The 17,160-nt window shown below is 40.1% G+C and overlaps 1 protein-coding gene across 8 annotated transcripts in view; it reads right to left on the reverse strand.

Annotated features, from left to right (window-relative positions):
• The window catches only part of PXK (PX domain containing serine/threonine kinase like), a 33,206-nt gene that overhangs the window by 2,993 nt on the left and 13,053 nt on the right, over positions 1-17,160 (reverse strand). Inside the window, exons 4-19 of one of the 8 annotated variants that reach the window (XR_010784399.1) lie at positions 16,796-16,982; positions 14,868-14,945; positions 14,634-14,707; positions 13,723-13,797; positions 12,776-12,880; positions 12,517-12,618; positions 11,710-11,871; positions 10,306-10,423; positions 9,788-9,866; positions 7,602-7,650; positions 6,752-6,829; positions 6,252-6,338; positions 5,566-5,635; positions 4,631-4,690; positions 1,314-1,348; positions 964-1,045 (exon numbers count right to left, since the gene is read on the reverse strand). Coding sequence is in view for 6 of the 8 variants with exons in the window: in XM_066558187.1 (XP_066414284.1) it covers positions 990-1,045; positions 4,631-4,693; positions 5,566-5,635; positions 6,252-6,338; positions 6,752-6,829; positions 7,602-7,650; positions 9,788-9,866; positions 10,306-10,423; positions 11,710-11,871; positions 12,517-12,618; positions 12,776-12,880; positions 13,723-13,797; positions 14,634-14,707; positions 14,868-14,945; positions 16,796-16,982 (1,383 nt within the window). In the remaining 2 variants the exon portion in view is untranslated. Of the gene's footprint in view, positions 1-963; positions 1,046-1,313; positions 1,349-4,630; positions 4,694-5,565; positions 5,636-6,251; positions 6,339-6,751; positions 6,830-7,601; positions 7,651-9,787; positions 9,867-10,305; positions 10,424-11,709; positions 11,872-12,516; positions 12,619-12,775; positions 12,881-13,722; positions 13,798-14,633; positions 14,708-14,867; positions 14,946-16,795; positions 16,983-17,160 lie in introns of all 8 variants that reach the window. The other 7 variants (XR_010784398.1, XM_066558188.1, XM_066558187.1 and 4 more) reach the window with 7 other exon arrangements.

A 17,160-nucleotide genomic window follows, 5' to 3' on the forward strand; every position in this document is an offset into this window, starting at 1 on the left:
GCAGTCCAAGTAGCCATTTAGTGGTTGGAGTGGTCAGAGCAGGACCCTGCAGGACTGGTGCACCAACCTAACTCCAAACAGATCATGCAAACTGCTGTGAAAGCACCAAGAGCATCACAAAAGAAATGGCATCAAAGAGATGCAAGAACTGCAGAGAACAAAGACAAGATTTTTGTCTGGAATTGTAAGGTGAGGCTGAAAGAGACCATGCAAGCAGTTGTACAAGATGCAATAGGGAATGACCACGAAAGCAGTGGCCAGGGAATACAAATACAGTGGTAACATGTGTGAAAGAAGGCACATTTGACACACAGAGGGCAAAAAAGACACAAAATGCTTGGATCACTAAGTATTAGTAGGCCAAGATTCCAGGTGTTATCTTCAAATTTTGGTCTGGTTATTTTACAAGAATAGAAAAGACAGGGAAGTAGGGGTAGAGATCACCTTTCTTCCTGGAAAATTGTTAAATTCCTCAGGACTCACTATTATTGAAATTGAGCTGCTGACAACATCACATAGTTGAACTCTTGGGAAACTGCTAACAGAGAATTACAGCTTACACTTGAGCTCTGCTGTGAGACATAAATACACTCAGGGTTCAGGCATCTGACTAGCTATAAGCATTATATATTGAACCTGTTAATTAAGAGCATGATTCAAAAATCTTCAAATCCACTCACTTCAGTTCAGTAATCAACACCAAGCTGTCCTTCCCTTCTTGACACGAGTGGTGCAAAAGAAATCTGAGTTCACACACATGCATTCATACACATTTACATCTACAGGTGAAATTGTTCTGCCCTACAGTGAAATCTTTTCCTGTATTTACTAGAAAAAACATTTGAACAAGTGCTTAGCTATCACTAGGCCCTTCCTATACCAATGCTGAAGAACGTTGCCTGCAAACACACATTTTATTCATTCATGCAGTTGTAAGAATAAAACACTCAAACAAGAACTTACCAAGGGTTTTTACAGGGACATTTTTGTTAAAAGAGTGTGTTAAAAGGAATAGGAAGTAAATCAGATGCTGTAAACTTGATGCCTGAATTGAAACAAAAACTTAATTATGAATTTAAAGTGACAGCAATTGTGTAAACAGCATTAAAAACTTGGCTGAGAATGGGATGTGAACAAAGGAAATAATTTTAGTGATAGTTTTTAAAGATGCTGTATTTCATTAAAATATCTGTAAGAACACTCAGATTTTTTTCTTCTATTCCCTCCCAATACTAAGCAACTTCAAGATTTGCATCCAACTTTCCCATTCAGAAACAGAGCATCTTTAAAGAGATAAATCAGCATTAGCTTACTTTTCCGAAAATTCACGTTCAAAATGATGCATGCTCTATTGAAGACAGCAGAGAAAGAGAGAGGACACAAGTTAATCATCCAGTTCTCGTGTCAAAGTAAGAAAAACAGACACTGTTAGCTGAAAGGTTAGTACAGAAGTCAATACATTCTTACTCACTGACAAATATGAGGACAGCAGATTGACTATTTCATATTACATTTACAATACTTCACTCAATTCTGAAAAATGAACCACAATTTTCCATGCTCTAAGCATTATTATACTTGATCAACAAATACAACATCCATGCTTTCAGTTGCACATGCCATAATTCAAGCTCTACAGGATTAAAGTGCATTTAGAGAGATTTAGAAAGAAATCTGCAGGAAGATTAGCCACAGAAGACAAAATCCATTCAGTTCAAGAAACACTTCCTGCTGTATTAACACCTGTATTCACACTTATGGTCAGAGACACTCAGGAAAAGCACTTCCTAAAGCATTCCACCTGTTTTACAGGAAAGTGGGGGGCAGGAAAGATGCACCATAAGGGTGCCAATGAAACACATGTCATACTGAAGGATTCAGAACAACTGGCACAGAAAAAGATTGCTAAGTACAATTCTTTCACTATTCCTGCAGGGAAGTCCAGAGAAGCAAAAGTGACACCCTCCAAATTTGTCTCTATTGAAAGAGATCTTGCTTATCTTATGGGCTTATTTGATTTAGAAAATATTCAGTGAAATTTTAAATAACCCACACCACACTGTTCTGCAGCCCTTCTCATCCTAGCCACTGCTCACAGCCACAAAGAAAATGAACAGATATTCACAGCAGGAGCAAAGAATTGTGGGGGTAAAAAAAGAACCACACCAGGACAATGTCAGAAACACAGGATGTTACATTAGAGTCACTTGCATGATCTAACAATGCATTTCTAATGTTCTTTAGCCAAGAAGCTGCAACACCGCCAGCCCAAAACATTCACCAGCCCAGCCCAGTGAGAACAGCCCATGAGAGCCAACATCTCCAGAGGCACCTTTCCCCTCATGCTCTCAGTCCTGCAGCTGCAGCTGCCATTACACAGCAGAAGCCAACCATGGTTCTATTCCTCACTCTGGTTTCCATCCACTCTCCCAAGCACTTTGCTGCAAGCCAAGCCTCTCAAGGCCTTTGTTCAGAGACAAAGAACCTCTCAACATGTGAGAACCGCCCTGCAGGAGGTTCCTTCCCCAGGGGCTCCTTCTCCAGGGCGTGCCAGCCTGGAGCCCTTCCCCTTTGCTCAGTGTCTCTCTCTTCACACACCACACTATGCATGACTGCTTACAGGCCAAGATGAGAGCAAAGATTCTCTTGAGGGCACTTTTCCTCATCAGCCTTAGTTTTGCCATGGTATTGTATCAGCAGGATGCTTTGAGAGGCCCTGGTTCCAACACAGCCATACCAAACCAGACAGACAAACAGACTGAAAGCCTCAATGCCTTTTTGAGAATCATCTCAGCACACTGACACCCACAAGCAGTTTTGGTACAGAGATAAATATCCTTAGTAAGTACAAGGAAATCAGAAGAGAGAAATGCAAGCTACAGATGCATCACTTGTCACAAACAGAGTCCTACCATGGGACCAGTGTGTCTTTCCTCAAGGCAGTAAAAGCAGACTTAGAACAGCTAAAACCACAACACTGCTGGTAAAAAAAAAAAATCTAGTGTCCTCTCAGAATTAATATCTGAAACTTCTTCTACGAATTCTACTCACAAAAGCATTCCTGAAAATGTGACACTTGGCTTTACACCTCATAAACAGCACCCAGCCATCAGCTCACTAAAGCACGTCCCAGTGTGAGGACAGGCAGGGCCACCAGCACCTTGTGACACAGGGCTGATCCCCACAAGTCATCAGGAGCACACTGGCACAAGATGACCAACAAACACACTGTGACAATATCCTTTGAGCTGAGACAAGTTTTGAGCACAAACCTGAGCTATTTTGATCCACATCTGCACATAAACCCGCATCCCATGCTTAAAACTTGAGAAAGTTTTCAAGCAAGTTCCTAGAAGTCAGAACATAACTAAACAGTAGTTTTATAGGAGAAAAAATGCTTTCTAAACATCTGTCCATTTTGGAGCCAAGTTTCAGCTACTTCCTTATGGAAGCCCTTACAGAACTGGCAACAAATTCTCCAGATCACAGTCGGTGCACCCAGAGAAGAGCAGTGTTACTGTGCAACACAGTAACAGTCATTATCTTGCTTAGGGTAAGTGGGAGAAGTTAGTTCCTACAATACACACTTCCCATGCCCTCAACTTGAAGGAGAAATTACTAATTTGAATTTCAGCATGACTGATTTGAATTACATCACACAGACTGCAGTGTCCTTTGAAAGACTATCCACAGCAAAGACAAATTTGATTGCATTGCTTTGGTTAATGAGTTGTGCTGTGGAGAAAGTTCCTGGGACTAGAAATCCTGTGGCAGGAGGATATAAAACCTCACCATAAGAAATGGCAATGCCATGGGCTGCTTCCCCTCTGGAAATCTACTCTGTTAACATCTTTTGTTATTAATATTGGCCAGTGCTGCTCTTCCAGTCATTCAGACTGAAGAATATGCACTACTGCTCAATATTCAGATTTGTAATTAAACTTTCAGAGCATTTCTATTGCCCACTCAAGCAGATTTTTCACCACTTCCCACCCCTGTCTTAAACATTAGCAAAACTCTCTGCACAGCCACCCAGCAAATTGAAAAACAAAACAGGTCAAAAATAATGAAGATACTATTTTTAACCCAAATCATTATTGTTTCTAGATCTGTTTCTACAAACTCTACTGGGTTATCAATGGAGTGTAGCAGAACTGGGGAGATTTATGAAGCTTAAGCCACCGAATTTGTCACACCTAAAATTCCTGAAAATAAATCACAGCAGTACAGGAATAAAAAGAACAAAGAAACAAGCAGTATTTCAGAGTCAGCAGACCATTAACACCAGAACAAATGCATACTGCACCATGAGGCCCAGAAAATGCCTGGAAATTTGCAATGTGGGTAGGCCTGGAGTAACACAGACTTCAAAGCAAGCAGGTCCACCCTGGGTAAATCATATCATGTGTATCTCAGAAAGGTTATAGTTACAAAAAAAGGTTCTCTGTGACCCTCAAAAGAAAGCATAAGCCCACACTCAGGCTGCCACAAGGTAACTGACATCTCAGTGTTCCATCCTTGAAAACCATCATCTCCTGATCATCCTTGGGAATAACACCACCACTGAGGGGCAGAGGGGAGTAAAAAACAACATAAAAAAGATAAAAACTGTAATGATTCTTGAACATACCTGCTGTGGAGGGTGGAGTGGGGGATGATGGAGATGTTAAAGGGGAACTGGCCCCAGAGCCTGCTGAATAAAACAACAGTCAAGTAACTACAGCTGTGGCATGGCAGTTCAACACAGACAAGACAGATTGCTGGGAGCAGGCCAACTTTATTGACTGAAAATCCAATCCTGCTTCCACATCTTGGGAAATGTACCCACTCATACCAACAGTGGCTTTACAGTACAGAGTATGAGAGAAGCCCCAAAGGCATAGGAAATGCACTCAATATTTCTCAGTGGGAAACATTTCTGCTGCTTAGGCTGTTGGATAGAGCATACAAATTCTGTTCACCTTAAGAGCTGTGCCAATGCATGGGTGGCACCCCATCTCTCCTAAGAGAGGATTTTCAGTCAGTGCTGTACTCCACAACAAGCTGCTTTTGGACACATTTTAGCCAAGCAAATCAACTCTGGTAATCTGTTTGTTCCATAGTACCAACCACACCTTTTAACTAAATGAAAATTTATCAAAAGCTTTGTTGTTTTAAAATTTGGCACTGAAGCAGCAATTTAGCACATAATTTTCTCATTCATCTTAACACCTTACTATGTAACACAGATCACCAGAGAGTCTCCGTGAAGACTGCATTATTTAATGGCCCAAGTAATGGATGTTGTTGTTATTCAACTCAAATATCAAACAGAATGAAGAGACTGATCATTTTTTTGAGGAATGGGGCACAGAAGAGAGGAGACATTACTTTAAATTTGGCAACTGAAAATATAACATCAACCATATTTTTAAGACCTCCATTTACTTTTTATTAAATACCCAAAACAGTGATACCAGACTTTGTAAAGTGTTGGTAATCCCAAATCTTTCAGACAGAAGATGACAGGAATAACAGAAAAACTGACACAGCTGTGTAGAAGCAAATTCCCCTCTCTGTAGTTACCTGAGTTATTTGAGTTGCTGTATTTGGCTGAGTGCTCTTCCCCACTTTCATTGGCAGAACGTTTTGACTTCTGTAAAAGGGAGCAGAGGAAATGGAAGATAGGAATGAATAATCACTTTCTATGAAAGGTAAGGATTGAACTGACACACAGATTTGCAACAGCACCCACTGTATCACACAATGCTTTTCAATGCTCAGCATCCCCCTCCCCATACCCAGCACACACTGATGTGGTTACAAGAGCAGCAAGGCTGTTCTGTGCTCAAATATCTCTAGCCAGGCCCCAGGGAACTCCAGTACCCTCTGACCACAAGGGAAAGGAAGGAACTGACACACACACGCCCTCCCAGGAAAGAAGAGGAACACAGACAGTGCTGCAGGCTCCAACACCTCCCCAGGAGTGGGACAGAGCAGAGCAGCTCCTCTGGGTCTGAGCTGCTAACCAAGACTGGTTTGTTCAGCAACCTCAAACAGGCTGCACCAATAAGCAAGTCAGCTACCACTGTAATTTAAACTTTTTAGTAAATCTATTCCTTAGTTAAAGAAGTGAAAACAACCAGGAAGTAGAGCAGAAAAACACAGGAAGGAGTAGAGTCATGTACATATGGCTAAACCTGGGCATAATAAACGTTACAAAAAGAAACACACAGTTTTCTGTGGGAGAAACCTATTTAAAGATTGCTTACTTTTCGTGCCAAGATCTTCCTTTTCTTTTTTTCTTCTTCAGAGCCATGATGAGATTGAGCTCTTGTCAGCCTTCTGTGCTGGTGAATCTGCAAAATCAAAGAAAAAACAGAAAAAGACTATAGTAAGATCTCAAATGTTTGAAAACAATGTTTGAGGTACAAGAAAACACATTGTAGTCACTTTGTATGTTTGGATTCCCTTTTTCATTTCTAGTTTTTCCTTTACTGTTTCTGGTAGAGGATGGAGACTTGTACTGAAGTTAAAATGATCCTCTAACTTGGGAGCCACTACCTGGGAAACTGCAACTCTTAAAATAATGAAATGCCATACAGTCAACAGCTGTTATACAACTCCTCATATTGCATTTTTGGGAAAGCAAATCTGCTGGTGAAAACCTTTATTATTCAAAATCACTTTTGAGTAAAAACTCACTTTCTGCATGTAAAAGTGATAAGGGGAAATTCAATGTCTGTAGGAAATAAAGAAATGTAGACATTACCAATTTCTGTTCCTCTGTTAATCGCTTTTCTATGCATTCCTTGGAGATTTTCAATGCCTCTTTTAGCTTAGTGGGAATCTAGTACAGAATGGGGAACAAAATCATAGCACAAAATGTGATAAAGGAAAGCACAACTTCACTGATCAAAATTCACCATTCATCTGATGACATTTCTCATCTAAAGCCCCAAGATGTGACACTACTCCTTTAGTGAAGCAGAAAAGAAGACTCTAGATGAATGTTTTTCTTCTCCAAATCTACCGACAGATCAGCAGGGACAAAGAAAACACCAAACCCTGGCAGTGATACTCTAAAAGCAAGGACAGATAACTACTTTGAGACTCCAGTCACATCCCCAAATTTCTCTGAGGCTGACAACACAAGACACAGGGCACAAATCCTCCAGGAGAAGCCCCGGGGCAGTTCCCCAGTGGGACCAGATGTGGCCCCTGAAATGCCCCAGTGCTGGAGCTGGCAGCAAGGTGCTGATGGTCTCAGGTAGCAGAACTGGCTCCCAGAGGTGCTGGCAATGGCTGTCCCATGGCATTTCCTCTCACTGCAAGGGACCTGCAGGGCCCAGAGCCTCTGCTCAGACAGAGCATCACCATCAGCCCCACAAATGGGCTCCAGCTCAGCAGCTGCCCCTGAACACCCCTGGGTCACATCGTGCTCCCCTCCAAGGGGTGGCACAACATTCCCAGGGACAGGGTGGCAAAGGAATCCAAACACTGGTGGCAACAGCCACAGAGGAAAATCAAGCCAGATCTCCTCAAGCCCCTCTGTCAATTAATATGTAGCTACCCACATCCTGGCACTTCCACAAATATCAGCAAATCAGTGTTGACTCTACCTTGAACTGTGGTTTCTCAGAGTTTGTTAGCAGGACATCACTGAATAATCTGTGAGTTGATAAAAAAATTAAAAAGAGGAATATTATTGCCAAGAGACAGGCAAAATCAGAACAAGAATTCTATTGGTACTGTTCACTTAAACCCCTCTTTCTCCTTTTGCTTCTCTGTCCTCAACCCTTGGCCACAGATTTCTAGGTACTGCTTCTTATTTTCTAAGCACTGCTGTAGGATTAGCAGCACCCAACCCTCAGAATGTAGCCACTACTTATGGCTGAGAAAACTGGTTTGTGTGAGCTATTTTGAAAGTGGATAGAACAGGTACAGTTATCAAAGGCAGAGAAAGGTTTCCCCCAAAAGAGAATACCTTTTCCTTAAAAGAATATGGATTTTTTTATTAAAAAAAAAAAAAAAAAACCAAACTTCCATGGACTTTATTTTAAATTTCACCAAAACAAAATCATAGCTCTTGTTAAAAAAAACTTCTCTTAGCAAAACCTTTGTCTTAGAATTAACAAGGAACATGTGAAAGATCAAGTGAACTTAACATTTGAAAATATCTGCATTCTTGCCTGTCCTCTACAAAAGGCAATTAAAGCAAATATTGTAATATTTTTGCTCTCCCCTCTATGGTATCAGCAGAAACACAATAAATGATTAATCCTTTTCCATCCAAAACAAAGACACTAGAGGGCAATGGTAGTCTGAAAATAAACTGGTTAGCCCATTTCTAGATACTTTGTCCTGGAGAACATACTAGAAAATTGTCACAGAGAGACCTCAATCTTGGCTCCAAAATAAATATTTCTGAGTTGCTGTTCACTATGGAAAATTATTACAGGCTTATAGTAGAGAAAATTAATTCACATCTAGAATCAAGTTAATTCAGGAGAATGAACAATTTAGAAATAAAGCAAACTTTAAAATACTTCAAAAATCCATGAAAGTTCATCCTTGTTTACAGGACTTTCTGACCCTTTCAGATTACATGTTCTTATGGCTATAATAAATATATATTTCAATTATAATAATTGCTTTAAATTACATTAATTGGATTGCATAGCTATGTAGAAGACTTTTGTAAAGAGTATTGGTATGAAGGGAATGTAGTATAACATCTTCCATATCAAATGCAGCTGGGCATAGATTGTTTATTCAACATCTTTAAACACCTGTATATTTCTGTATTCACAGAGCTTTCCTATAGTATTTCTACCCTGCTTGTATTGTTCTCTCTACCTCACACCTTAAAAACCAGAGGAGGGGAGGAGAAGAAAGAATTGAAGGCTGCAGTGACTCTTCCCAACCAAGAAATCTGAACCTCAGAGCAGGCTCCAAATGCACTGCAATCTGTGCTGTGAGAGCAGACCCAGATTTAGGTATGGACAATCTGCCACTGAGGGAGCCCCAGCTACAGCATCTCACATTGAGAAATAATGAAAGAACCTCCCACCAGAACTGTGGTTCCATGCTCAGCGTGCTGGTGACATGTCCCAGCGTGGGGACAGCAATTTCCCTGGAATGCTGTGCCCTAACTGCAGGCAGGGTGGCACTGCAGGCAGGGTGGCACTGCAGACAGGTGTGGTCCCCACTCAGTGGCACAGTGACAGTGCTCTCTTTCTGCATCCTGGCCTTGCCCCCCTGCACTGCATACTTGAAGGGCAGCCTGTAAGGAAATTTATTCTGTCTATGCTTCAGAGAATCCCCAAGCCAGCCCTGCAAGAAACCAGAGAGAACTCCATTCTACATTTCAGACCCAGAGCAGCTCTAAATGTCACTGCTGAGCAAAGCAAGAGACGTATTTCACTAGTGCTAAGTGAACTGATAGCAGAACTTTCTGAAGTAGGTCTGAAGACAACATGCAAAAAGACTCCTTATTCTAAATCATTTAAATCAATCTGTGCATGATCTGTGCATGATCTCAATCATGCTTGCATTACTTTAATGGCTGGATTAATTCAAATCATGCTAAATAAAGTGCATACATAACACACCGAGAGACAAAGAAACATTAAATACACATATTAACAAGGGATGAGCTCTAGAAAGCCTATCAAGATTCACTTGGGATACATCCCTCAGAAGAAGGAGCAAACCTTTCTAAAGAGGAACAAGAGCAGAAAGTTTCTTCCTCCTGAAATAATTAAAAACATTGCTATGAATATAAAACAAGTCGAACAGGACTTACGGCATCTGTAAGAGCCGTGAGACAGTTGGCATCCCATTCTTCAGAGCTTCACAAGTCAGAATGGACTCCAACACTGACACTGCCAAAGAAAGAACAAGAATGAACACATTTTTGCACAGCAGGACGGCAAATGATTTAAAATGGACGTTTGGAACTGCTTGTGATGCTCCCCTAAGTATTGCATCAAGCAAGCAGTGATGAAGCTCTGTGGCATGTGGTTTTTATTATAGCATTACTATTACACATAGAAGCTTTTCAAGAATGTTAGACATGAGGCAAGGGAATCAAGGCATCTCATTACTTGCTAAACACTGCTTTGTCACTCAGCTAAAAAAGTTTTACTCATGCACCAGATATATTTGATGAAGAGCACATTTTCTATTTGACCAAATTGCTAATTCTTTCTGGCCACAGGGTGCAAAGATCTCAGGCTGCTATTTCACAGCCCTTCAGCTTAGGTAAAGTCTAAGAGTGCACCCAGGCAGCTGTGACTGAGATGTTCTGTACTGCATACTAACCAACAAACACTGATGGAGCAGGGGGGAAGCTCTCCACTGGAATGGTGTCTGGAGGTCTTCCATAGGTCATTTCATACAGTAAGTGTCCGAAGCAATGAACATCAACACCCTCTAAAGTCTGTGGGAGAACAAAAAAAAATAAAAGCACAACTCGTTAGTTTTTCACAACTGGTTAACCCAGTGATCTTGCATGTGAAGACAGAAAAGAGGAACCAGTAAGGCAGCTCCTAACCACAACCATTTCCCTGCATAACTGTAGCTCAGATGAAATCTTCATGCTACAAGCTACAGCAGCCTCTGTTGCCTTTCTGTACAAGATGGTACAAATGGGAGAGCAGTGTAGTCATGTCCTGTAAAAAGGTGTGAAGCAGTAAACTCTTCACAAAGCACTTTAGAGATCTACACACCAACAGAAGTCCCAACCAAGCACACTTTCCTGGCTAAGTCAAACAGCAAAGAATGAGATTCATAAAACAACCAACTGTCACTTTACGGGGAAGCAGATAAAAAGATGGGGAAAAATGCATACCAAACAAACCTAGGAGAGTCTCTTTTGCTCCTCCTTAGGTTTGTGTAAGCAGTACATACATGCTGAGCTCCCAGACATCATATTTCCAAGATTTCTGAATCATGTTTAAACAGAAGAGGTTCCTCTTACTGTAAGAGGCTTTGATGGCACTAACAGATTTGGACTAACTATGAACTTGTGATCATTTCTTTGACAACACAGTAGAACTTGTTTAGCAAGGTCAGCAAGCAGCTCTCTCATGATGCTGCACAGAATTTATTACAATGAGAGCCTAAAGGCAGGGAATGATGTTGCTGCAACAGGGCAAATTTGTTTTCATATTTTTGCAGTTAGATAAATATTTTGCTTTGCAAGCCTGCAGTCAAACAGACACCCCTCAAACAAATAAAAATAACCTTTGAATAGCTAGAATCTGCAAGCATCTGATCAATTTTCACAGTCCCCACCAAAGATAAGGCAGATTACTGCTCCCAGCTAAGCACAAGTAAATAGCTGTGCTCACTGTACAGACATGGAAGTGAAACTGTAGTAGACAATATGCAAATTCCTACGAAATACAGACCAGGGTGGAAAGAGATCTTAAAACAATTGCACTTTACCTCTATTTGTGCTAGCACTGTTGTCACAAAAACACTCACCCGCACTCCCCCTCTACCAGCTTACCTTTGGCCTCAGCCTCACTCCAGTGTGCTGCCACAGAACTGCTGTGCAGCCAGACAGGGATTTGGGGGAAGCAGAAAAGCAATTTGATGGACCAAAGCTTGGATTAAAAAAAAGGGGCTTCAGAGAGGATTTTTCATTCTAGTCAGTTCTCCACAAAGGTTGAGAACAAAGATTTGCATAAGAGTCAGATGAATTCCTTGTCTGAACCTTACATTAATTTTCCGAAACTGGGAAAAGTATGATCGATAAAATGATGGCAGTCCCAACAAGGAATTTTCTAGATCCAGTAACTTGCAGGTACCCCCATCCAGCATAACATTGGCAGAGTGAAGATGGCCATAAGGAAATCCCTTCTCATGGAGGAATTTTAATACCTGAAAAAAATTGAATAGAGAAGCACTATCACAAGATGCTCTGATGATCTCAAGATTGTAAAATCATCAACTTAAATGCTCCAATACTAAATACATAATAAATAAGGCCCCCATTTGGAATGCTCACTCAACTTGATCTTCTATCTACATCCTCTTTGGCTGACTATTCATTCCCATTTCACTGGTAGCACTTTTCACAAAACAAATATTTGATGCTGATCCTCAAAGCAGGCTTATGGACATCTCCCAAAGAGATCTGGAAACTAAAATTTAAAATTCTACTGAATATGATAGTTTGAGTAAAAAAAAAAATTAAAAAAAACACTAACAACCACAAATTTATGGTACATGTTTTCCAGGCTATGAGCTACTTCTTTCCCTTTTTACATAAGGAATAGACTATATTATCACCTCTCTCCCATTTAACCTCCATACATACCAACTGCATTTTTGGGGGGGTCATAAATGGTCTCACACAAATATATCTAAATTCAACTCAGCAGATCTCAATTTACATTTAGCTTTGAAGTCTGCTGCTTATATAAAGCTTGTATACTCAGAAATTTGTCCGTTTTCTGTAGTTAGACCAGTTGGACTCCAAAATAATAAATCAAAAAAGCTAGCAAATAAAGAAAAACAAATTACCTCTAATATTTGCCTTCCATATGTTTTTATTTGCTGAAGTTCAAGACCTTGAATTTTTTTAGGATTGCAATACTTCTTCAGGAATGGGTCTTTTGGCTTTGCCTTTAAAAGAAACACACAAATCAAGTATCATGCCCAGAAAAGTCATTATTTGTCTTAGCTTGTTTAGCAATTGATGTCAAACACTTTATAAAAAACATGCATGGTCATTCCAGCATAAATTGTGCCATTTGACTTGGGGGTAGAGGGAAGATGTTACCTTATAAATAAGGTCCTTTAGTGTCCCTTTTTCACTGAACGGTCTAATAACCAGCGCTGAAGATTCATTGGCAGTGGCAAAAGTGATTTTGTAAATATAGGGATGCTACCAAAAGAAGAAACTGAAGGTAAATTTTAGATGATGATGGATTTTTTTAAAATCATTTGTGTTCAATTCACAAGTAAGAAAAGATCAGTCTGAATTGTATGAAAAGTAGTAATTGTCTGAAAAGTAGTAAATTGGATTCTGTCAGTGGCATGGAATAACTCAAGTTATTCAGTCTTAACCGGGAGTAAATGCAAAGAAAACTTCACAAAGACATTATTCAATTTAACATATAAATTAAAACAAAAAAAACTATTTCAGCCAGTCTTTCACATGCTTAACATCCTTAAAGAGAGACTCCAGAGACTCCTTTTGTAGTCAAATGCCAGATTTTCAGGCAGAGATGTCTACTGGATTTATAATGCAGCATTTCACAGGAGCTTAAACTGTACGCCCTCCATTGCAGCTCTACTAAGATGCTCCTGCCTTGAGTCCGAAGAACTGAAAAAATAATGATGCTTGTTCCACTGCCTCACCCACTGCTGCCTGAGAATATCCCAGCTCACAGGTTGGCAATCACACCTAAACAGCACTATCCTAACAGCCTGAAGGTGTTGAGGAGATTAAATAAAAGCTCATGATCTCACAGTACTGCACAAGAAGAAAAAAGTCAAATCAACCACAACATTGAATCTCCTGTAATAATCCTGCAGGTTTATTACTTGTGCTGAGAACATCTTGCCTCATAGTATATGAGAAATGTAATTAAATGGTTTGCAAACCTTTAATGAAAGCAACTCTAAAATTACAAACTTTGCCAACTAGGCTACATGTGCTTTTCCAAGATCAGTCCTTGACACACACTTTCATGCTAGCACAACTTAAAAATCTTCAGTACTCACAGAACAGGAAGAAAGAAGTTTCACAGCATACTGTAAGTCTCTGTCAGACAAGTATTTATCAGGGCCAAGATCAGCCTGGAAGAAAACAGGAAAAGAACAGCATCGTAATACATGCTACATTCCATACAGAAAATGTGATCAATGTTCTACCTTGGCAAATTAGGACACATGTTTGAAGGTATATTTTGAAGAGCAAGCAAGAAAATTACACACACAAAATGAAACCTGAAGAGGCTGAATAAGGCCATACAAACATCCTGACCATAAATAAGTATTACTGCCTCTTTCCTCCCACAGACCTGACATGCATTACTACCACTGAATGAACTTTGCCAAGCCTAAATCGGGGGACTGTGTACATTAGGAACTGATAAGGCACCTTCTTCCTCTGCAGCAAGAAAAACTTCCCTCCTCCCACTAAAGCCTGCAGGCTTTAGTGACCTCCATGCTCCAGTGAAGTGTCACAAACAGCTGCTCTCACACAACCAACAGGGTAACACATTTCAGCACAGGAGCAAGAGCAATTCTCATTAAGGGAGCACTTCATGCCCCCCTCACCTATTAGTTTGTCAGTGGAACTAAAGATCTGAGTAGGAAAACCCATGACTTTAAAAAGGTCCATCTCATTATTTTTAGTGAGCACATTTATATTATGACCAACAGCCACATCATTACAAGAAAAGAATCCTGAGGTGCAGGTTTGGGAACAAATGACCAAGCACAGAAACTTCCAAACTGGATTTGCCAACAGAGGAAAGAAATACAAGAAATCCCACACCACACACCTACCTAAGGGCTTCCTCAAAGCCTGAGCTCTTCAATCTCTCTCCCCATCACTCACACATGGTAGTCAAAATCAAACTTTGAGTGAAATTGAGAAAGACTTAAGAATGAAATTAAAGCATAGATACCCAGCTTAACACTAGCCGTTCCTTTGGTTGATTCTTAATTTTCATTAGGAAATATTTCTTACGTATTCGCCAACCTAAAAAAAGTAAAGAAAAAAGTGAGCAGGGGCTTTAATTAAACACTCCTAAATCACACAGCTTACAGGCAGGACAAGTCTGTAAGCAAAGACAGTATTGGAACCTCTCCTAGTTGGGGAAACAATCAGAGAAGTTTTCATGCACACATGCCCTTCTTACCTATATCTTTTAATGGTTCAACTACTTCCCACTTTGGCTCTGAGCGGAAGAACATTGAAACATGCTGTAAGGCAATTTCTGGAAAGAAAAAAAGGAGACAAAGAGGGAGAAAAAGAAGAAAAAAAATTAATGTATTTAAGACACTGTATAATGTAATTATCCACATATGAGGTAAGATCCAATGCCAGAAGGAAGCCTTCAGGAATTCAGACTAAAAGTCAGCAAAATCAATTTGAAAGGAAATCAGATAAACACACAGAGGGCATTTGCATTTTTAACTTGGTAACGCAAATCCAGAGAGAAAACAGAGAAAGCACTGCTTGGAAAACTTAGCTTCCCAATCTCCATTCTATCTGTACTGGATCTGCATTTCCAAGTCTAAATCACAGCTCAGATTTCCCACACTAGGTGTACACAACATTAGAACATCAAATGTTCCTGCTGCATCTGTAAAAGTGCTTTTATCTCTTTGACATCCATCTATGTTGCTAAGCATAGTTTATGTAAACTCATTAGTTCTGTTTCACTATAGGTTATTGTGCCCTTTTCTGTGCAGGCAGAGGTATTTGGCCAGCTATCATGAGCCTTCATACATTTTGGGGGCCAAGGGGGAGGACACCCATCTGGTTAGTGAATTCTCCCACAGCTGGGAACACAACTGGTTTATTCATGAAGTGACTTGAGGGGAAATCTCAATGAGAAGTGGGGAGAAGAAAGGGAATCATGCCAAGGGAATCATGGCATAGAAATACAGCAAAAAGGTAAGGATGTGATGATCTCTCTGCATTGTATCTTCTTCCTTTAGAAATATGCTAGAAAAAAAGTGTAATAAATATCATCTCTCTGCTCCAGTGTTTAGGAAATGACAAACTGATGGTGTCTCTCAAGACCATAGGCAATTGATGTGTGTCACCAGCTTCCCAGCAACTTGCAGGAAAAACAATCTTGATGAAAGTGCTCAAAATTAACACAGAAATCACAACGCCTCCTTGAGAATTTAAACTGCTTGCTCAGCATTAGCCAGACAAACTGCATCCTTAAATAGTCACTAATAATTTACAACTCCTGCACAGTTTATCATATTGGGAAATGTTCTTTGCACTTTGAAGCTGAAGACACAAGAATGTTACATAAAGAGAGAGAAAATAGACAAGTGAAAAGGAAGCAGTGAGTTCCTGCTTCAGTAGGCTCTGCTTCTAAGAAAACAAGCTTTGCATTTTGCAAAGAGTTGGTTTGCCTATGAACTAAATTTGTGGAGTGGGTTTCATCACTAAGAGGAAGTTTTTTCAGTCTGTAAGACAAATATTTGTTGATATCCAATGGCTGAAGCTGAAGTAAGACAAATTCAAAGAAGAAACAGTTAGTAATGAAGAAACTGATCACTGGGATATCATTTTAAGGAATGCATTGACTTTCCAGTATCTGTGGGAAGAGGGTATCTGGCTTAGTCCAGCCTTGAAAAAGTACTCAACCTAGCTCAAACAATTAGTTCTAAATTAGCTCACACCCAAACCAAGGGCAGGAGCTAGACAAGATAACCACAATTTAACAAAACACTAAGCTAACAAACTTATCTCCACCTTACACTCTGACAGAAAAATTATTTCCCAAAAGCATCTCTTTTCATTTATTATGAATTATGAAAAGTAGATGTCACTCTCACCAACCCCCTCCTCCAAGTTCTGCTTATACAGATCTTGACCCTGTTAACTCCTCTGTGAAATAACTCAAATATTTATATTTGACAATCCCAGCAGGATCCATGCACAGAGCTGGAGAAGACTTATCATAAATAATCACATGCACAGTAGGATAATTTTGAAGATTGTTCCCCCCATGCTTCAGTGTAGATCCTGGCCAGCATTCACAGAAGATACACAGCACACACTGAAGTCAAAGTGAAGCACAGTTTTTTATTTTGTACTTACCAGTGTAATTTACAGAATAGCTGTTTGGGTCCAAGAATTTCTTTACCAGTTCACAGTTGGACAGTATGTGATGGGTGGTAATTACATCCAGGTAGGCCTGGAGGCCCTTCTGTCTTTCAGCAATGAATTCACGCTCCATATTTCCAATCAACTTTTTTGGAGGAAGAGGTAGACTTAGAGTTGAGATCTTAAAAAGAGAGGAAAAATTACTAACCTTGCTCTCAAAATAAAGGATATAAAGCTAGCAACCCAGAAAGCAGAAGTTTCTCCGCAGCAAGCTAACTACTGGATAACTCTCTTTGTACTGTGTATGTACAAGCTTTTCTACTTTTCCTAAGCACTGTTATCAGAGTCAGATGACAGCT

Source organism: Molothrus aeneus, chromosome 12 (genome assembly GCF_037042795.1).
Source record: "Molothrus aeneus isolate 106 chromosome 12, BPBGC_Maene_1.0, whole genome shotgun sequence".
Classification (NCBI taxonomy): domain Eukaryota; kingdom Metazoa; phylum Chordata; class Aves; order Passeriformes; family Icteridae; genus Molothrus; species Molothrus aeneus.